Source organism: Tursiops truncatus, chromosome 15, assembly GCF_011762595.2.
Source record: "Tursiops truncatus isolate mTurTru1 chromosome 15, mTurTru1.mat.Y, whole genome shotgun sequence".
In the NCBI taxonomy this organism is placed as follows: domain Eukaryota; kingdom Metazoa; phylum Chordata; class Mammalia; order Artiodactyla; family Delphinidae; genus Tursiops; species Tursiops truncatus.
This window is the reverse complement of record NC_047048.1, coordinates 659,984-679,873: the sequence shown is the minus strand read 5'-3', so window position 1 is coordinate 679,873 and position 19,890 is coordinate 659,984. Positions and strand designations below refer to the sequence as shown.

The following is a 19,890-nucleotide window of genomic DNA, read 5'->3' as shown; positions in this document are numbered from 1 at the left end:
ATGGTACAACCCCGTCCAGCTGTCCCCAGATTAAAAGTCCGCCGCACCCGCTCTCCCTTCTCTCCCGTTTTCGGTGTCGAGACTATAAAATATTTCTAAGAACCGAACAACGATTTAACTCGTGGTTACTTTCACCGGCGTGGCGTAGCCTCCGACCCCAGACACCCTCCGCGGTTGGGCCCGCGTCTGCCTTCATCCCCTCCCCAGGTGACCTAACCTGGGTCTACAGGTGTCTGCAGACACACCGCTGCACTGGCAAACTTGCGCGCAGGTGTCACGCTGGCGACCTCGCAACACTGCGCCCACTTTTTAAGTGACAGCAGTTATAATCTACATCCCGTTTGAGACCAATCCCCGTGGACGGACAGGCGTCGTCCGCTTTGAGTCCCGGGAACCTTGGGGAAAAACCCGCTTAGCCCGCGACCAGAGGGTTGCCTGGCAACCGGCGGCTCCCGGCGCCCAGCGGCGCCCAGCGGCGCCCAGCGATGACGCCGCAGGCCCGCGCCCGGCCCCGCCTCACCCCCCTCGTGGCTGCCGCTCGCCATTGGTCGGCGGGGAGACGGAGGCGGGCCCCGGCCAATAGGCGGTGCCGCTCCGGTGGGCGGGACCGCGTTACCTGGGCGCCGCGTCTGCCGGAAGCCGGCGTCGGCAGCCACGCGCAGGTAGGCGAGGGCGGCGGGTCTGCGGTGTCCTGCTTGGGTGCGAGGCCTGCCGGGCAACCGGGGGCGCGCGGGAGGCTTGGCTGTCCTCCCGTCGGCGGCCTGAGGAGGACGCAGGGCCCCGAGCGCCGGCCGCGCCGGACCTCCCCACAGCCCCATGGGTGCCTGCCGCGCGTCCGCGCGACCGGCAGCCCCGAGCCAGTGAGCTCGCCTGGGGTTGGGGGGAGTGGTCCTGATGAGGAAAGGAGACGTTGCTGAGCATGGCGGAGAGAAGTGAAGCGGGGCGGGGCTCCGACCAGGGGAGGGGAGGAGAGCCCTGGGGGAGGGTCCCACAACTGGTGGGACCTAACCCGGCTTAGGTATTTCACAACCCCTTCAGGATGCTGAGTCGGAAGATGGCCTGGAGGGGCTAGGGGCGGGGCGGAGGCCAGAGACCCGTTGGAGACTTTCGAATGATCCAGGTGGGAGACGTGGTTGGACCAGGAGGCTCGCGGTAGGGGCAGTGAAGGTCCACGTCTGGATGTACTTTGGGGGTGGGGCCACCGGGGTTTACTGTGGGATGGACGGGTGTTTGAGAAAGAGGAGTTGTGGGTGACACTACGGTTTTTAACTTGAGCTGAAATACGCATTTCACCAGCTGGTCTTTTATTGAGGGGACAGACCCTGCAGGAAGATCAGGTTTGTGGAGGATGATGGGGAGTGTGGACTTGACACGTTTTAGTTTGAGACGATGTGTGTGTAGGTGATACACATGAGTTGACAGTGTAGTTGTGCAGTTCAGGGAGAAATGGGGACGTCATCAGCCTATGGTTGGTGTTTAAAGCCACACGACTAGGTGAGATCTCGGGGGAGTGCTGAGCTCAGGGCCCTTCTGTGTCCAGGGGGCGGGGAGGTGAAGAGGTGGGAGGCAAGCGGGAGAGCGTGGTGTGTCTGGGAAGCGGAGCGGAAAGGGCAGAGTCAAGAGGAGGGACCAGCTGTGGCAGATGCTGCTGCGAGGTCAGTTATGTCCAGTCAGTGATGAACAGAGATGAGCAGAGCCAGACTGGAGGTGGTGTAAGTGGTGAGGTCGCATTTTAATCAGGGGTAACTACTGCAGCAGGGGCCTTGGACTTGTGCAGGGGAGAGGGCGTTTTAAAGGGAGGGTGAGGGAGTGGCGGGGGGCGGGGGTGGCACTCTGTAGAGTTGGGAACTGGATAATTACAGTGAGCAGAAGGGGGTCGGTGGTGTGAAACCCTTCGGGGCTTGCTGACCTGGGGGGGCGGTGCTTCGGGAAGTTAGGCTCCTGCCCTCCCGCAGGGGTGGGGTGAGGATGGGGCTCTGTCTTCAGGTGTGGGCTGGATCCTCTTGGTAGCCTTGAGTTTTCTCAGGCAGGAGCTTTTTAGGGGGGCTAGAGTCACTGTAAAGATGTGGCCTTGAGCTGCTAGAAACTTTTCAAGTCTGTACAGGCCCAGGTTGAGGCCTGTTGAAGGAGGGCTTAGAGGGGCCCCGACCAGGCTGTGATCAGAGAGTCTGTCGTTAGCAGACGGGTGTCCTTGGTGGTCGTTGGTGGTTTCAGTAAGAACCATCTGGCCAAGTCAGATGGCAGCCTAATGGGAGAGTGGCTGGAAAGGAGGTAGGGACCGTGCCAGTGGACAGCTCCTGAGGGTTTTCGTGCAGAAAGCACCAGAAACGGGGTGGAGAGCACGTGGAATCAGGGTTTTTAGTTGTGGGACCTTGTAGTTGACTCTGTAGAAGGACAGCTGATGGGGAAGGGGAATTGCTTAGAGCCATGCATGCCCCTGGGACCAGAGCGCGGCAGAGGCTCCGCCCTGCTCGGAGCAGGCACGGTTCTGCACTGTCGCACGAGGGAACGGTGGGAGGGTCTGAGGGGAGCTTCTGGAAGCTCAGTGATCAGGAATGAACGGAGGAGGCGAGGATGTGTTGGAGGTCGGAGAGCTTGAGAGGCAAGAGGAAGAGCTGGTCGTCCGGGCGAGTGGCCGGAGTCGGGCCGCGGGGCTTGCTGGGCACCCCTCGAGGCTGGGGCTGTGCCATGTACAGTGAGACCAACCGCATGGCCCTGGGGACTTCCCGGCCAGGCCGGAACCAGAGCTAGAGTTGGGGCTTTGCCAGGTGAGGGGCTGAGAGTGTTTGTAAAGGCACGATTGTAATGATGGGCCGTGGAAATGAAGTTGTGGGAACGGGAACATGAGAGGTGAGGGGCATTGAAACGTGTAGGGTCAGTGGACTGCGGGTCCTGGTGAGGCTGGAGGATCGCTGAGCCCCAGGGCACCGAGGGGGGCCAGCTGGCAAGATGGGAGGTGGGCTCAGTGGGTGGGATGCTTGGTGTTACGGGGTTTAGGCCACAGGAGGGAGGGTGTGGGGTCAGGTAGCAGAAGAGCAGAAGCTGGAGGCCGTTCATCCGAGTGGGAACTTTGAATAGTCCTGGGTCAGGGTGGACAGGAGCATGGCCGTGTCCTGGGCGCCCGAGCTGGGGCTCCAGGCACTGATTCCTGTGGATTCCTTCAGGGGGCCTTCCCTGGACCTGCCGGCTCACATCAGAGGTGACTTAGATGCACCGGGTGAGAGGGGATGTTAGGGGCTACGAGTGATACTTTCAGATTTTAAAAAAGATGTTTTCCCTGAGGCCGATTTCTGTTTTAGGTCCCGTGGAGCCCGGGCAGCCTCAGCCTGTGGGTGCTCACTTGTCCTGATCAGTGACTCCAGCCCAGCCCGGCGCTTTGCTGTCTTCCTCCTGTCGGTCTGACCTGGGTTAGCACCTTTCTGCTGGTGAGCTTATTTTGCTTCACTGAACACTTCTGAGCTGATATCTTAAAATGGCTTTTCTTTCTTTCTTTTTTTTGGCTGTGCCACATGGCTTGCGGGATCTTAGTTCCCTGACCAGGGATTGAACCTGCGCTCTTGGCAGTAAGAGCGCGGAGTCCTAACCACTGGACCACCAAGGAATTCCCCAAAATGTCTTTTCTTTTATTGTAGAAATTGCTGGAAAGTATAAAGGAAAAAAAGAATACTTATAATTCTACCCCCTAAAATGTTGATGTTTAATGTATTACCTTCTAGTTTTCTCCTTTGTGCATATCTGCATATAATTGTTCTTAAAGACGAGGGTCGTGTTGCACGTACACAGGTTTATAGTCCATCCTTCCACTTTACGTTGTGTCGTGAGCGCCCACTCGAGTGATGGAACAGTTGAGATCACAGTTGTTGATGGGTGTATGGGCCCGTCCCCCGGCACGAAGGAGTCAGCCGTTCCTCAGCCTGCTGCTGGACAATTACAGTGTTTTCCACTTTTTAATATTAGAGGTAGTATCATCCTTTATATCATGTCATTATCATCCTTACATAAATCTCTGTCTGTGATTATTTCATTAGGGTAAGTTCCTTGACATGGAACCACTGGGCCAAAGCACTTGATTAAATGTTATCAAATTACCTTGAGAACGGCTGTACCGATTTATTCTCCATCAGCAGGGCATGATCATGTCCTTTTCATCATCCTCTGGCTAACGCTGAATAATGTAATTTTTAAAAATCTTTGTAAAAGACATTTGATCTGTCAAATTAACTAAGTGATGTGTGCATATGGCTAAGAAACTCAGTGGTCCTGGAACTTACCACAAACCAGCAGGCAGACTGCTCCTCAGAGGCGAGCACAGTTTCATCTTTCCACTGTTTCTACTGGAATTACTTCCATATTTCTGAATAATAGGGAAATTGGGTGACTTTTTTTGATTTACCAATTTTAGGCCCAATCTGTTGATTTCCCCTGAGACGTGTGCCTCCGTGACCTCACCTGTGTGCCCACCTCGTCAGTCACAAGAAGTACACGAGCTAACACGTGGAAAGCACCAGGAACAGGGCCTGGCACACGGGAAGCTCTCAGTCAAGGCCAGTTTTAGTGATGGTTATGATGCCGACCAGCTCTAATTCCTGCCCCCCAGGTTCTCCTGACCACCAGGTACAGGGAAATCTTAAGTTGGTGTTGCTCATAGAAGTTAACCTGAGTCACTGGGATTTTTGCAGAAAGGCCGGTAAGGAAAGAAAACACAATAAAGGTCTCGATGCTGTGACACAGCAACGCCAGGCCACCCATGACGGCCAGTGGACAGAGTGAGGGCGGCGAGGTCCCAACAGGCTGGGGGACGCAAGGAACGCCTTTGACGGCGTATGTACATTTGCTGAAGTGGTGGTGGTAGGAAACTGTATTTTTCGCTGTTTATTTTTACAAACAGTATTGGGGCATTATGTGTGTTAATTTACAGCAAATAATTTGGGATTAGAGGTGTGTTTTTTTGTTTTTTTGTTTTTTTTTTTTTTTTAGCGGTACGCGGGCCTCTCACTGTTGGGGCCTCTCCCGTTGTGGAGCACAGGCTCCGGACGCGCAGGCTCAGCGGCCATGGCTCACGGGCCCAGCCGCTCCGCGGCATGTGGGATCTTCCCGGACCGGGGCACGAACCCGCGTCCCCTGCATCGGCAGGCGGACTCTCAACCACTGCGCCACTAATGAAGCCCTAGAGGGGTTTTTTAAAAGTATATTCACAGGGTGTGCAACCATTACCACAAGCTAATTTTAGAACATGTTTCTTTTCCCAGAAGAAACCTGGTACCAACCAGTCACTGCCACTCCTCCCCTTGCCCAGCCCTAAGCAAACACTAATCTGCTTCTGCCTCTGTAATTTGCTTATTCTGAACATTTCATATAAATGAAATTATACAGTCTGTAATATTTTGTGACTGGCTTCTCTCTCTTAGCGTGCTTTCAAAACGGTTCATCCATGTTGTAGCAGGTGTCAGTGCTTCCTTCCTTTTTGGCTGAATAATCTGTTGTGTGGATAGAATTCCGTTGTTCATCAGTTGATAGACATTTAGATTGTTTCCCCCTTATGGGTGTTATGACTTACACTGCTGGGCACAACCAAGTTCAGAGTTTATGTGGATCTGTTCATTTCACTGATTATTTACATCTGTAGGTAGTACTGCGTCACATAACTGTTTGACTTCTTTTTTAAAAAAATATTTATTTATTTATTTGGTTGTGCTGGGTCTTAGTTGTGGCAGGTGGGCTCCTTAGTTGTGGCATGCAAACTCTTAGTTGCATCATGCACGTGGGATCTAGTTCTCTGACCGGGGATTGAACCCAGGCCCCCTGCATTGGGAGCGTGGAATGTTATCCACGGCGCCACCAGGGAAGTCCCAACTGTTTGACCTTTTGAGGAACTGCCAGACTGTTCTGCAAAGTGGCCGCACCGTATTCTGTCCCACCCGCAGTGATGAGCGCTCCAATTCCTCCACATTTTCACCAACGTTCCCTATTATGTGTCTGATTTCAGCCATCCTCGTGTGTGTGAAGTGTGTCATTTGACTTGCGTTTCCCTAATGAGGACCAATGTTGAGCTCCTTCATGGCTTCCTGGCCATTTGTATCTCTTCTTTGCGGAATTGTCTGTTCAAGTCCTTTGTCCATTTTTTGTAAATTTTTAATTTATTTTTAAAGATTTATTTGTTTTTATTTATTTATTTTTGGCTGTGTCGGGTCTTTAGTCCTGGCACATGGGATCTTCCTTGAGGCATGCGGGATCTTTTCTTGCAGTATGTGGGCTCTTCACTGCGGTGCATGGGCTTCTCTCTAGTTGTGGTGCTCTGGCTTCTCTCTAGTTGTGGCATGCGGATTTTCTCTCTCTAGTCGTGGCGCGCAGGCTCTAGGGCGCGTGGGCTCTGTAGCTGTGGCACGCGGGTTCCAGAGCGCATGGGCTCTGTACTTTGCGGCACGCAGGCTCTCTAGTTGGGGCACGGGAGCTCAGTAGTTGTGGCACGCGGGCTTAGTTGCCCCACAGCATGTGGGATCTTAGTTCCCTGACCAGGGCTTGAACCCACGTCTCCGGTGTCGTAAGGCAGATTTTTTGCCACTGGGCCACCAGGGAAGTCCCTGTCCATTTTTAAAGTGAGTTGTTGGCCTTTTTTGTTGAGTTATGGGTTCCTCATACATTCTAGATACAAGTCTCACGTCAGATGCGACTTGCAAACATTTTCTCCACTCCTGTTGGTTGTCTGTTTACTTTCTTGCTGGCATCACTTATAGCACAAAATTTTCAATTTTCATAAATCCAATTTATCTTTTTTTCTTCTTCTTATGTTTTTGGTGTAATGAAGAAACTGTTGCCTAATCCAAGGTCATAAAGATTTACTCCTATGTTTTCTAAGAGTTTTATAGCTTTAGCTCTACATTTAGGTTTTTGCTCCATTTTGAATAATTCTTCTGTGTAGTGTGAGGTAGGGGGTCCAGTTTCATTCTTCTGCATGTGGATATCCAATTGTCCTAGCACCACCTGTTAAAAAGACTGTTCTTCCCCATTGAATTGTTGTGGCCCCCTTGTTGAAGACCAGCTGACCGTAAATGTAAGGAAATGTCTTTCCTGCAACAAACACTCCTTGTCTCAAAGGTATGAATCACTGTCTCTTGGGACTAAAAAAGAAAGCTTTTTTTTTTTTTAAGTATGTGGGCCTCTCACTGTTGTGGCCTCTCCCGTTGCAGGGTACAGGCTCCAGATGCACAGGCTCAGCGGCCGTGGCTCACGGGCCCAGCCGTTCCGCGGCATGTGGGATCTTCCCGGACCAGGGCACGAACCCGTTTCCCCTGCATCAGCAGGCGGACTGTCAACCACTGCGCCACCAGGGAAGCCCAAAGGCTTTTTATAATATGGAAAAGTTTCTCCCCCTTTTTAGCAAATAGACTTAGTGATTAAACTTTATTTATTTATTTATTTATTTATGGCTGCGTTGGGTCTTCGTTGCTGCGCGTGGGCTTTCTCTAGTTGCAGTGAGCGGGGGCTACTCTTCGTTGTGGTGCATGGGCTTCTCACTGCGGTGGCTTCTCTTGCTGTGGAGCACGGGCTCTAGTTGCGCAGGCTTCAGCAGTTGTGGCACATGGGCTCAGTAGTTGTGGCTCGCGGTTCTAGAGCGCAGGCTCAGTAGTTGTGGTGCATGGGCTTAGTTGCTCCGCGGCATGTGGGATTTTCCCAGACCAGGGCTCGAACCCATGTCCCCTGCATTGGCGGGTGGATTCTTAAGTACTGCGCCACCAGGGAAGCCCCCGATTAAACTTTTTAACGATAACTCTCAGAATGAATGTAGATTTAACTTTTATGGTAACCGGTGTGTAAATATTTGCTAAACTTTTCTTACTCTCCAACAAGGTAATTGGCTGGCAGAGCCCTTTGTCTTTTCAAAACCCTGTGTCAACAGTCTAATTCTTTCAAGATTTCTTATTACACTGCTAATTGAAGCTTGCAGCCTCTGGCTTGGGATGCTTTCTTAAGATAAGGCTTAATTGAAGACCTTGGGCGCCTGGCAGTTTTCTGATTGCACAGTAGTGATATTCCTTCGGTGTGCCGTAATCAGTCATGGCCCCAAAGGGGGCAGAGGGGCCCTTCACCCTGGCTCCGTGTCCTTTCCGCCGTGGCCCTGTGATTGCCTGGCTTGGTTTGTGGTGCGGCTTGTTACGCTGGTTCACCTTACACGTTCCTTGCTCCAGACGGGAATCTTAAGGCAGTCTGGCTCTTTTTTATAGAGAGTGGTATTTAGAACTCAAATCTGGGTTCTGGGCCCTTTCCGCTATGATCACCCTTTTCATAATCACCGTTTCCCATAGCCCTTTCCTTCATTCCTTTTTTTTTTGCCTAGCATCATTCTCATTTTCTGACATGTTTGTCTCCCCCATCAGAATGTGAGCTGCATGTGGGTGGGCACTCTGGACCGCGTGGTCCAGCCTGGAGCCGCTCCTGCACGTGGCCAGCACTCTGCGGTGGAGACGGTGACCGACAAGTGACGAAGTGCAGGGGCCTGTGGGGTGGGGCTGCTGGTGACTTGAGCGCGCTTCCCCTCCCCCCCATGTTGATGTCATTTGTCCGTCTGTCCCTGTGGAAAGTTTTGCTTTGGGGGAAGTTAAGGTCTCAGTAAGTGGTTCAGTGAGACTGATGCCTGGGTGAGAGACCTGAGGGCAGGCAGCTCTGCTCCGGACGCCCCTCCTCCACCTGCGGACCTTGCTCCTCGGGACGCTACCTGGCCCGGGGCCCCCTCCAGCTCTTCACACGCTGCCTCCTCTGTCTGCCTCTGGCCCCTCAGAGGCCCCTGAGCCGCCGCTCCCTGGCTGCCAGCCTCGGGGGCGCCTGCTCACTCAACCCGGTTCTCCTTTCTCGGCAGTGTTTATCTCTGTGTGAAAGCGCTGGCTCGTTCACTTAAATAGGTCTGGATCTCACGCCAGAAGGAGGCTTCCCGAGACCAAGGCTCTTCCTCCCCTTGCTGTTGGCTCTGTGCCCAGTGTGCAGCAGTGCCTGGCACGGAACTGGCTCTCGGTAAACACTTGTGGGGTGAATGAGCTGCATTTTCGAGCATCTGTGGATGGAGTCCACGATGAACTCTGGTGTCAGAGGAAGAAGGTATTGGGTTTGTGTGTCCATTCCTGTGCAGACAGCCTGGGACAGCGTGTCCGAAGTGAAAACACCTGTGTTATAGCGACATGAGCGTGAATGTTGTGGGTGCGTGTAACATCCATGTTACATGCTTGTGTCTGTATAATACATACAGTACACATACATGCAGATGAAGCCAGTGGAGTGACTTTAGGATAAATAAAGCAAAATACATTCTTGCAACTTGTTAGAATAAAAGCTGATACTAGCAGCCCTTGTAGATAGAGTTTTAAAGGACTAGTATTAAAAAAATGAGACTGAGCTGTGGGTGTGGGGGAGTCCCTCGCAGTCCCGTCCCGAGACAGAAAAGGAGAGCTTTGGCTTATGTCCTTCAGACATTTGCCTGTAAGTACGTGCATAGCTTTCTCTGTTGTTATTTTCTTAAACAAATACAAAAGTGTGATACTGCTCGTCGTGTTCTGTTCCATCCTGTACATGTAGCGCTGCCTCATTGATCTCAGTTATTGAGTGATATTCCTTTTCCAGGTTTATGCTGACTTACTCACCCCCAGCTTGATTGACGTGTGACGAGAAGCGCGTGCGCGCGCGTATGTGTGTGTGTGTGTGTGTGTGGCTTGTACGAGCTGGCCATGGCCTCTGTGCCAAAGCGCCTTCTACCCTGCACCTCAGGGTGCTCACGCTGTAGCTGCTGGGACTCCGAAACTTTCCTGTGTTTTCAGCTCCTTTTGGGCTCCATCCAAAGGGGCGGGGTGGGGAGGATCCGGTCAGTTCCCACGTCCCCCTCGGGGTGGGCCTGGGGCCCTGCGGGCGGCCTCCCCCCATCCCCAGCCCTCATGACGCCCCTCGGAGGTCCCCGCAGCCAGTGACCCTCGGGTGGAGGCCTCTCCCCCGACCCCTGCCTAGTTTCTGGTGCCGTGACCGTTTCCCTTGGCTCCCATCATCCGGCCCCACAGGGGAAGCTGGGTTTGCAGTTCATGTTCACGGGCGTTCTTCTGTCCTTGTGCGTGGAGTTCTAGATACTGCTGTGCTTGAGGAGGGAGATGTAATCAGAGCCTCTTGGACCTGTGTCACTCCTTCAATGCGGCCCCGGTTGGGGCTGCTTCCACAGTCCAAGGAGGCCACCCCAGACTCATCATGGCCACCTCCAGCCACAGGTGACCGAGGGCCTAGTGACTGCATGGTGGTCACTGCCAGCCCGTGTGGGGCTGCAGCATCCCTAGTTGATGGGGAAGTGAGTTACTCCGTAATAGTAGAAAATGAAAATAATCCCAGATAGTCATCAATTAGGGAATAGACAAATGCTCGCAGTTTTCACTTTTGGAAAATTTGGATACTGTCACTAAAAATGCTATTCCTTTTCCTCTTTTTTTTGGTGAGGGGGCCTGCACTGCGTGGCATGCAGGGTCTTAGTTCCCCGACCAGGGAGCAAACCCGTACCCCCTGCAGTGGAAGCGTGGAGTCCCAACCACTGGACCGCTATGGAAGTCCCTTCTTTTACTCTTAAAAGCTTATGTTCATGTTGAGTTAGAAACAGAGTATATAATCTGTGTGTGATGGCAGCTGTGTTAAATAAAACACTCAGAAGAAAGACAGGAAATCCACCACAATGGTTAAGTTGTCCACAGGTGATGAAACGAGAGCTGGAATTTGTAACAGTGACTGTATGTTTCCCACACTTTCTGAAATAGCTTTGTATCTTTTATAATGCCCTCCCCTCTCTGTTAATTGAGAATTTTTATTTCCTGTGTCTTTATAGTTGACTTTCTCTGTTGCAGGATGGCAAAACAGAAGAGAAAAGATAGCCAAGTGACAAAGAAAAAGAACAAAAAACTGAAGAAGGCGGTAGCAAGAGAGATGCCTCTGGCACCTGCGGCCCCGCCGGGCACTGAGGGGGCCCCAGCCGAGGTAGGTGACGTGGGCGCGCTGGCCTCGCCTTGTTTCTGGACCTGGAGGGGGACTCAGTGGTCACGTGGCAGGCGTCAGGGGGTGGACAGGCCCCCATGGACATGCCCAGTGCCTTTTAGAGGCAGTTGTAGGGCAAATAAGACTTGCAGTAAACTGTAGGTTGGAACCGCACAACGGCCATTCTTCAGCTACCAGACCTCAGGTTGCTGTTGGTGTCCCAGGTGTGACAGGGTTTCGATGGCATGGTGGCCCGGTGGAGGCCTCTGTTGGCCTGGCCGCAGCCGGGCCTTTGAGCCTGTCAGACAAGGGAGGGCCCTTCACATGGCGCTGCATGGGCCGTGGCCTGGGGTCTGTATTTACGAGATCACAGCTAAAAGTGGTCAGGCTCCACCACAGAAACACGTGTCTACGTTTGAATTTGTTGGCTGTTACCTCTCAGGTTCTGAGTGTTCATGTTTTTCTTCTGTATTGAGCTGACTCTGCAATTCCTAGTGTGTAGTTGATCAAAACGGCATAAGATGTTACAAATCTTGACAAGTTATTCAACATGAAGTAAAAGTTGGTGGGTGACTCATGTCATGAGGGGTGGCTTTGCTGGGCCCTGAGCGGTGGGTGAAGGTGCCGACCGTGCATGAGGCTTGCCTGATGTGGCCTCGAGCCCACATCCCACGTGAGCGCCCGGTGACCCTGTGCTCATCCTTGGTCCACGGGGAGGGAAGTGTCGTCGGAGCCGCGCCGCATAGCTTGTCGAGTGACTTGGGGCCCTTGTCAGACTTGCCTGTGAGTATCTACCATTAATCGGCGACTAGATCAGGTCCTCGTTTGGGTCTTTCTGAAAGGAAGCGATGGAAATCCCCTGACAGGATGGGTGGTGTGTGGCTGGTGGGTTTCATCACTCTTTTTTTGTTTTTTGGCTGCGTTTGGTCTCTGTTGCTGCACGCGGGCTTTCTCTAGTTGCGGCGAGCGGGGGCTGCTCTGTTGTGGTGCGCGGGCTTCTCATGGCGGTCGGTGGCTTCTCTTGCTATGGAGCACGGGCTCTAGGCACGTGGGCTTCAGTAGTTGTGGCTCACGGGCTCTAGGCGCGCGGGTTTCAGTAGTTGTGGCTCACGGGCTCTAGGTGCACGGGCTTCAGTAGTTGTGGCTCACGGGCTGTAGGTGCGCGGGCTTCAGTAGTTGTGGCTCATGGGCTCTAGGTTCACGGGCTTCAGTGGATGTGGCTCACAGGCTCAGTAGCTGTGGCTCACGGGCTTAGTTGCTCCTCAGCATGTGGGATCTTCCCAGACCAAGGCTCGAACCCATGTGCCCTGCACTGGCAGGTGGATTCTTAACCACTGCACCATCAGGGAAGTCCCGGTTTGGTCACTCCTACGCCCTAGTGTTTCCAGCTCTGCCTTTGTTTCAAGCCTGGGCCGTGCACGCTGCTGAGACTCGGGGCGCATGTACCCCCTTCATATAGCAGAGGGGCTGGGGCAGGAGGGCCTGCCCGTTGGCCAGCACCTCCTCGACTGCAGGCCCAGCCGGGCCCTGGGGTGGATCCCAGGCCACTGTGCTGCGGGCTCCGTGCAGGACTGCTGGTCCGACCCCCAGGACACCGGCTGGCTGGGCAGTTCTGTGCCAGGGGGACGCGTGACGGCACTTTTCCTCTGTGGTGGGTGGGCAGGTGCAGGGCCTGTGCCGACAGAGAGCGGCTCCACTGGGTCCGGGGTTGTCTCCCAGCTGCCACCTCTGGATGTCGGGGAGGAAGCCAGGCCAGCACTCAGGCCCGTCCTGGGTGCCCCTTTCTCTGCCTTCTCTCCGGCTGAGAACCGCAGGTCTGGCGCCACCCGAGCCCGGGCGCCTCTCCCTGCACAGAAGGCCCGCGCTTACAGGACCCAGGTCAGCCAGCCGGGCCGCATCGCTGGCCCCCACGTCCTGCTCTCACCCGGGCTCGTAGCCAGTCCCATGTCCCCTGGGCCCCTTCTCGTCGTCCTCGCCTTCTGTGCCACTGGAGCCCCAGTTTTGTCAGGCCTTTTTGGTTTCTAGACCCTAGAGGGAAACTGTTTTTTTAGAGCTATTCCAGTTCCCATTCGGTGGTCTGGCCCCCAATCCCAGAACCTCCAGTACATGTGAATTTCTTGGGCCTTTCCTGGACAGTTTCCTACTTTTTCTAGACTCCTCCAATTTCTTTAAAACGAACTCTAAGTGACTCCAAGTGACAAGTCCTGGTGGCCTGTAATTTTGTTATGAATCTCTAGGCTTCTGAGTGGTCTCTGCTTGCCGGCTGCTGGTCACTGGCGGGACCCCCCAGACTGTGTGGGTTTATGATAAGTAATGGCAGAGCTTAGAGGTTCTACCTGAGACGGGTAATGACTCTTAAATTCAGGCAATTTTTTAAAAAGTGATTTTTTTTGTTGTTATTTGAGTACATGTTGATTAAAAGAAATTTGGAAAACAAAAGCAGGAAGAAGAATTTGGGTATGTTTCCTTCCAGTGTCTCTTGCTGCCTCGGTTTCTGGTTGGTTGGTTAGCAACTTGTGCACATGGTCCCCATGGGGTCTGTGCTCTGCCGCTTCGCCTTGGCCCCCAGGGGTGCTGGGGGAGCTCGGGTGGGTCCCTGCGCGGTCAGTGCTGGACTCGGGGCTGGTGTCCTGAGGAAATGGAGACTGTGCTTCCTCGAGACCACATCCTGGTCTCTGCTCATCAAAATCCTCTTCACCCGCTCTCTCTCCGGTTCTCGGTTCTCGTGGGAAGCTGGGGAGCTGCTGTGTTAGGCCTTTTTAAAGGAGGGACCCTTCCGTCTGCAGAGGGTGGGTGGCCAGAGCCTGGAGAGAGCGTTCCCGTCGCCGGGAGCCCATGGAAAAGTACTGCACCGTCCCCGCCGCAGCTCCTGCGCCAACCCCCGCAAGGAGCCCCAAGGAGCCTCTGCCCCCTCTTGGGCCATGGTGCTGTCCTCCCGGAAATGCCCGTCCAGGGACCCTCAGGTCCCTGTGCAGTCACTTCCCACAGCCCAGGCCCTGAGCCTGCGCCAGGAGGGCTGAAGGATCCCCCAGGGGGGATGCTTCATGCACTGGGAGCCCCACGGGGGTGGGGGGGCTCGGCGGGGGGGCCCCATCCCTCTCCTGTCCTGTCCAGTCCCCGCTGCCCTGGTGCCCTTGTCCACAGCGTGTGACATCTGTGTGGCTGAGCCCCCCGTCCACCTCTTGCCCCTGCCGTTGACCCGAGGCGCGTGGGCTGGGACGGTGGAGGAGGGGTGGCCTGTGGTGCCGCCGAGGCGGGGACAAGTCCTCCCGGCGCTGGTTCTGTGGTGCCGGCTGCTGCTCCCGGGAGGCCCTGCCCCGCGCCTGTCCTCTTCCCTGTCCTGCTGGAGGGGCTTGCGAGGTGGGGGGTTCGAGGGTCTTCCCTCTTCCCAGGGTGGTGCTCGAGCACAGGGTTCTCGGAGTTGGCCCATGTCTGCCCGTCTGGTAGCTTCTTAACCCTCCCCGTGAGCTGGGCTTAGGGCTGGGCAGATGGGGTCCGGTTCTGTCTTCACGTCCCTGGACCCCTTCCAGAGGAGGCTCCGGCTTGACAGGGTCGGGCGGACTGGTCTAGCGAGCACGGCTGTGTGGCGGTGAGGGGTCTGCAGGCCTCAGCCCCCCCACCCTGCCCTCCCTGGGGAGGTACCGCCCCAGATGCTGAGCCGGTCCTAGGGGGTGGGGAGACACACCAGAGCAGCGGTCACCCTTGGAGCCAGTGACTGCCGCCTTGGACGGGCACCTAGGCTGAGCTGGCTGCCTCCTGCTGCTGTAAATACACTCAGGCTGTCTGCAGATTGGGGGGGGCGGAGTGGGGGGATCTTGGGGGGTGTGAAGGGAGCTTGGGGGGAGTGGGGGGGAGTGGGGGAGCTGGGTTGTGTGTGGGGAGCTGGGGGGAGTGGGGGGATCTGGGGGTGTGGGGGGAGCTGGGGGAGTGGGGAGCTGGGGGGTGTGTGTGGGAGCTGGGGGGAGTAGGGGGAGTGGGGGAGCTGGGGGGAGTGGGGGGAGCTGGGGGTGGAGCGGGGGGGGGGAGTGGGGGGAGCCAGGGGCTGGTTAGCTCAGCTCTTGGCTCCGGGTCTCGCTAAGAAGAACCTCTCATGTCTGCAAAGCACGCTTCCGTTCACAGAAGCACTTTGACCTTGGGTTCTGGCAGCCCTGAGATGCTAGGGGCGGAGGTGTGGGTGCGCTGCCGCTTCACAGGGGAGTTGGCCCCAGAGGCCGGGTCACGGGCATGGTCCCTGGGCAGCTGGTGGAGAGGAGAGGCCCTTGCTTGGGTTTCCTGACTGTGGTCGTATAAGGACACGGGCTGAGGTGTCACTGCCCTCCCCGGCCGCCTGGCCCAGACCGTGTGGGGAGTGCGTCCGGCTCGCCCTTGGCTGTAAGCGCTGACGTCCAGGGAGGAAGAGCTCGCACGTGTTGACCAGATGGCCCTCCGTTGGTTGGAGTGACCCTCTGGAGTGGGGAGTGACGCGTACTTTTGGAGGAATGGGCGCCACTTTGTGCCTTTGGAACATGATGTGTGCCACCCCCAAGCCCCGGGCTCCCGAGGGCCCAGCGCAGCCATGTGTGTCTTTCGTGTCCTCGTGGGTCCTGCTGACACGTGACAGGGGCAGCTGGGCTGTAGGAGGCCACGCCGTGTCCTTCGTGTGGGAAGGAAGCAAAGCTCAACATGGGGCATCTTTTCTCCTTCCTTTTCAACCTGGAAAAATCAGAGGAGTTACATGGGCATTAAGCCCACAAGTGCTTCAAAACCATCAGCGGAGGTTGTGAACTTCATGGCCTTGAGAATTTGCTCAGCAAGATGACTGCATACCGATGGTATTTTGCCTCAAGAAACGTTTCTGGTCTGGCGGCAGACTCCTGGTCGTTAAACTAGCCGGGAGAGGGGGTGTGATCTTTACAGACAGCCCCCTGGGAGCCTGACTTGTTTTCCTTTAGCAGAAATTCCCTTGTTCCACTGTTTTCCTTTCCTACTTTGTGAGCACTGAGTGCTCGTGGTCAGCCCGTGGGAGCTGTAAGCTGTGGGCTTGCGGGGCTAAGAGGGGTTCCGAGACTGGGACCCTGAGACCGGAGAGGCTCTGTGATGCCCCGAGGCCCTGTTCCTGCCTGGGGGAGCCAGCCCGCTAGCCCGCCCCCTCCTGCCCCGCTCCCCGTGTCCCCCTTTCCTTTGGACTCATTACACTGCTCTCTCCATCACCTGGTCTAGACATTTGGGTTGTTGCCAGCGTGGGGCCATTTTGAGTGTGCTGTGTACAAGGGCCTCTGTTTTCATTTTTCTTGGGTAGATTCCGAGGACTGGGAGGGATCGTATGGAAGTGTGTGTTTACCTTACAAAACTGCTAAGCTGTCCTCTAAGGAGGCTGCGCCACTGTGCACCCCGCCAGCCACGTGGAGGGTTCTCGGTGCTGCGCACGTTTGCCACCACTTGGTGTTGTCGGCCTCTCTTGTGGGTGTAGTTGTGTCTTACTGTGTGTGTGGTTTTTCAAAACAGCTTGATTGAGGTGTAATTGACAGAGAGTAGACTGTATATATTTATTTATTTTTCAGTTTTATTGAGTATAGTTGATTTACGATGTTGTATTAGTTTCTGCTGTATAGCAAAGTGATTCAGTTATACATATACGTTCTTTTTCATATACTTTTCCGTGCTGGTTTATCCCAGGATATTGAATATAGTTCCCTGTGCTCTACAGTAGGACCTTGTTGTTTATCCATTCTATTTATAATAGTTTGCATCTGCTCATCCCAAACTCCCACTCTATCCCTCCCCCACCTCCCCTCCCCCTTGGCAACCACAAGTCTGTTCTCTATGTCTGTGAGTCTGTTTCTGTTTTGTAGATAAGTACATTTGTGTCATATTTCAGATTCCACATAGAAGTGATATCATATGGTATTTGTCTTTCTCTGTCTGACTTACTTCACTTAGTATGATAATCTCTAGGTCTTCATGTTGCTGCAAATGGCATTATTTCATTCTTTTTTATGGCTGAGTAGTATTCCACTGTATATATGCACCACATTTTTATCCATTCATCTGTCGATGGACATTTAGGTTGTTTCCGTGTCTTGGCTATTGTGAATAGTGCTGCTGTGAACATAGGGGTGCATGTATCTTTTCGAATTAGTGTTTTTCCAGATATATGCCCAGGACTGGGATTGCTGGATCATAGGGCACCTCTATTTTTAGTTTTTTGAGGAACCTCCATACTGTTTTCCATAGTGGCTGCGCCAATTTACATTCCCACCAACAGTGTAGGAGGGTTCTCTGTTCTCCACACCCTCTCCAGCATTTATTGTTTGTAGACTTTTTAATGATGGGCATTCTGACCGGTGTGAGGTGGTACCTCGTTGTGGTTTTGATTTGCGTTTCTCTAATAGTAGTGGTGTTGAGCACCTTTTCACGTGCCTGTCGGCCGTCTGTGTGTCTTCTTGGAGAGAGGCCCACTTAGGTCTGTTTGCCTGTGTGACGCTTCTCTTGGGGACGCAGCATTTGAAATCTGATACATGATGCCTCAGGGCCCCAGAATTCATGTCCTGGCATTATAGCGTGCCCTGGGTACCTTCCATCTTTTATTCTTACCAATCTGGTGGGTGAAGAGTAGAATCTGTTCTTAATTTATATTTTCCTGATCCTTGGTGAGATGGACATTTTTTGATTAGTTATTAATCATTTGTCTTCTATGAATTTCCTCATCACATCTTTTGCTTTTTTTTCTGTTGAATTGATCACCTTTTGTAAAAAAGGACTTTTTGTGTGTCTAATACATGGACTTTCTCCCCATGTGTCTTTTGTCTCCTGAATTTGATGTTTCCGTGGGGCTTTCAGTAGTGCAGGCGAGTGTCTGTCAGTTTTGCTTTGTGGTGTCTGTTTTTGTTCCCTTAAAAAGCCCTCTCTTGCACAGTTACAAACGTTTTCTTATATTTTTCTCCACTTTTTGTAGTTTTTTTTTTTTTTTTTTTTTTTTTTTTTGCGGTACGCGGGCCTCTCACTGTTGTGGCCTCTCCCATTGCGGAGCACAGGCTCCGGACGCGCAGGCCCAGCGGCCATGGCTCACGGGCCCAGCCGCTCTGCGGCATGTGGGATTTTCCCGGACCGGGGCACGAACCCTTGTCCCCTGCATTGGCAGGCAGACTCTCAACCACTGTGCCACCAGGGAAGCCCTGTAGTTTTTTAAATGAATTGAAATTTGTGTTATGTGAGGCAGGGATCTGACATTTTTTTTCTTAAAGAAAGATTCAGTTGTCCCGTATCATTTACTGAATATTCTGTCCTTTTGATAGAACATGTTCGACCCTCCAAATTTTCTAGGGTCTACATTGTGTTCTACTAATCTGTTTTTCTTTTCTTGTTTTTTTCTATAGTGCTTTAAAAACAATATTTATGTTTTTATTAGGTAATGCAGGACATGATACAAAATTCAAAACATTCTCCCACTAGGCCAGACTTGCATCAGTTTCTTCTGTTTCCTCGCACTTTTATGGGTGTTAGTCTCTTTCCAGACATTTTTTTGTGCACAGCCATGTCTGTGCACGTGTTTACACAAATGGTAGCATGTTGTCTGTCCCGTCCTCTTTCTCACTTTATATGTTATGGGTGATGCTGCTATGAACACATGTTTTTGTGAGACGTATATTTTCTTTCTTTCTTTCTTTTTTTTTTAACATCTTTATTGGAGTATAACTGCTTTACAATGGTGTGTTAGTTTCTGCTGTATAACAAAGTGAATCAGCCATATGTATACATATATCCCCATATCTCCTCCCTCTTGAGCCTCCCTCCCACCCCTCTAGGTGGTCACAGAGCACCGAGCTGATCTCCCTGTGCTATGCGGCTGCTTCCCACTAGCTAGCTATTTTACATTTGGTAGTGTACATATGTCAGTGCCACTCTCTCACTTCATCCCAGCTTCCCCTTTCCACCCTGTGTCCTCAAGTCTGTTCTCTATATGAGACATGTATTTTCATATTTATATTTCCAGGAGTACAGTTTTTGTGTCGCATTTTCCCCACCTCTCTGCCAAGCCCTGCTGTCCATGGTTGATTTTGGCTATGGTCCCTCTGCTGGGCGTGGGGCGTGTCCCTGGGCTTTGATTGGCGTTTCCCTTGTGACTGATGTTGGGCATCTTTTAAGCTGCTCATTGGCTGTCATCTCTCTCTGGAGAAACGTCTGTTCAGACCCGTTGTCCATTTTTGAACTGGGTTCTTTGTCTTTTTACTGCTGATTTGTAAGATCAGAAGTGTCTTAGTTTCTTTTGAATCTCTCATCCGTCTGTTTATCCAGGCTGACCCTGTGGAGGCTTTTTCTAAGCAGACAGTCACGCGTCCTTTTTAGGGCAGTTCTGTTTTATAAAGTGCTGGTTGCCAGGATATTCAATGCATATATTTAAGAATTGAAATGGGGATTGTTGGTGCACAGAGACGGACACAGCAGCACTAACATAGGCGGAGCTCAGGAGGGTGTGGTGACGGAATTAAACGTCCAGGGTTGTGATGGGCGCTGACAGGCCGGATATAAAGCTAACCATTTTACAGCAGCACTTCAGTACACGAACGTGTTGTGTGACCGTCCCTCTGTCTAGCCACACAACATCGTCCGCACCTGGAGGGAGACCCTGAACTTGCGGGGCGCTCCCTCCCGACCCTGCGCCCAGCCCCGGTTCCCCCACGTTCTGTCTCCCTGGGTTACCTATTCCTGTACAGGGAGCGTACAGTATGTGACCTGTGTCACACGTCGTGTCTGAGTCCCCGCACTTAGCATCAGGTTTTCGAGGTTCATCCATGTGGTCGTGTGTGTCAGAGCTTCACTCTTGAATTTTCGTGGCTGGATAACATTCCTTTATGTGAATACGCTGCATTCTGTTTCGTTACTGGTCAGGCTGTGTCCACCTGTGGCTGCTGTGAACAGTGCTTC

The 19,890-nt window shown here is 53.2% G+C and overlaps 2 protein-coding genes across 25 annotated transcripts in view; both read left to right on the top strand.

Annotated features, from left to right (window-relative positions):
• Nucleotides 1–641: 641 nt before the first annotated feature.
• The window catches only part of CHLSN (cholesin), a 96,671-nt gene continuing 77,422 nt past the window's right edge, over nt 642–19,890 (top strand). For 3 of the 7 annotated variants that reach the window (XM_073791812.1, XM_073791814.1, XM_073791813.1), the window contains exons 1-2: nt 9,050–9,090; nt 10,860–10,989. In XM_073791812.1, the coding sequence (XP_073647913.1) occupies nt 9,053–9,090; nt 10,860–10,989 (168 nt within the window). In that variant the 5' untranslated portion in view covers nt 9,050–9,052. Of the gene's footprint in view, nt 663–721; nt 861–1,919; nt 3,200–3,299; nt 3,426–9,049; nt 9,091–10,859; nt 10,990–19,890 lie in introns of those variants that run through there. The other 4 variants (XM_073791811.1, XM_073791810.1, XM_073791809.1 and 1 more) reach the window with 4 other exon arrangements.
• Nucleotides 15,031–19,890, top strand: part of LOC117308170 (uncharacterized) — a 68,900-nt gene continuing 64,040 nt past the window's right edge. For all 18 annotated transcript variants that reach the window (XM_073791808.1, XM_073791807.1, XM_073791802.1 and 15 more), the window contains exon 1: nt 15,031–19,890. This exon is cut by the window's right edge. The gene's annotated coding sequence lies outside the window, so the exon portion shown is untranslated.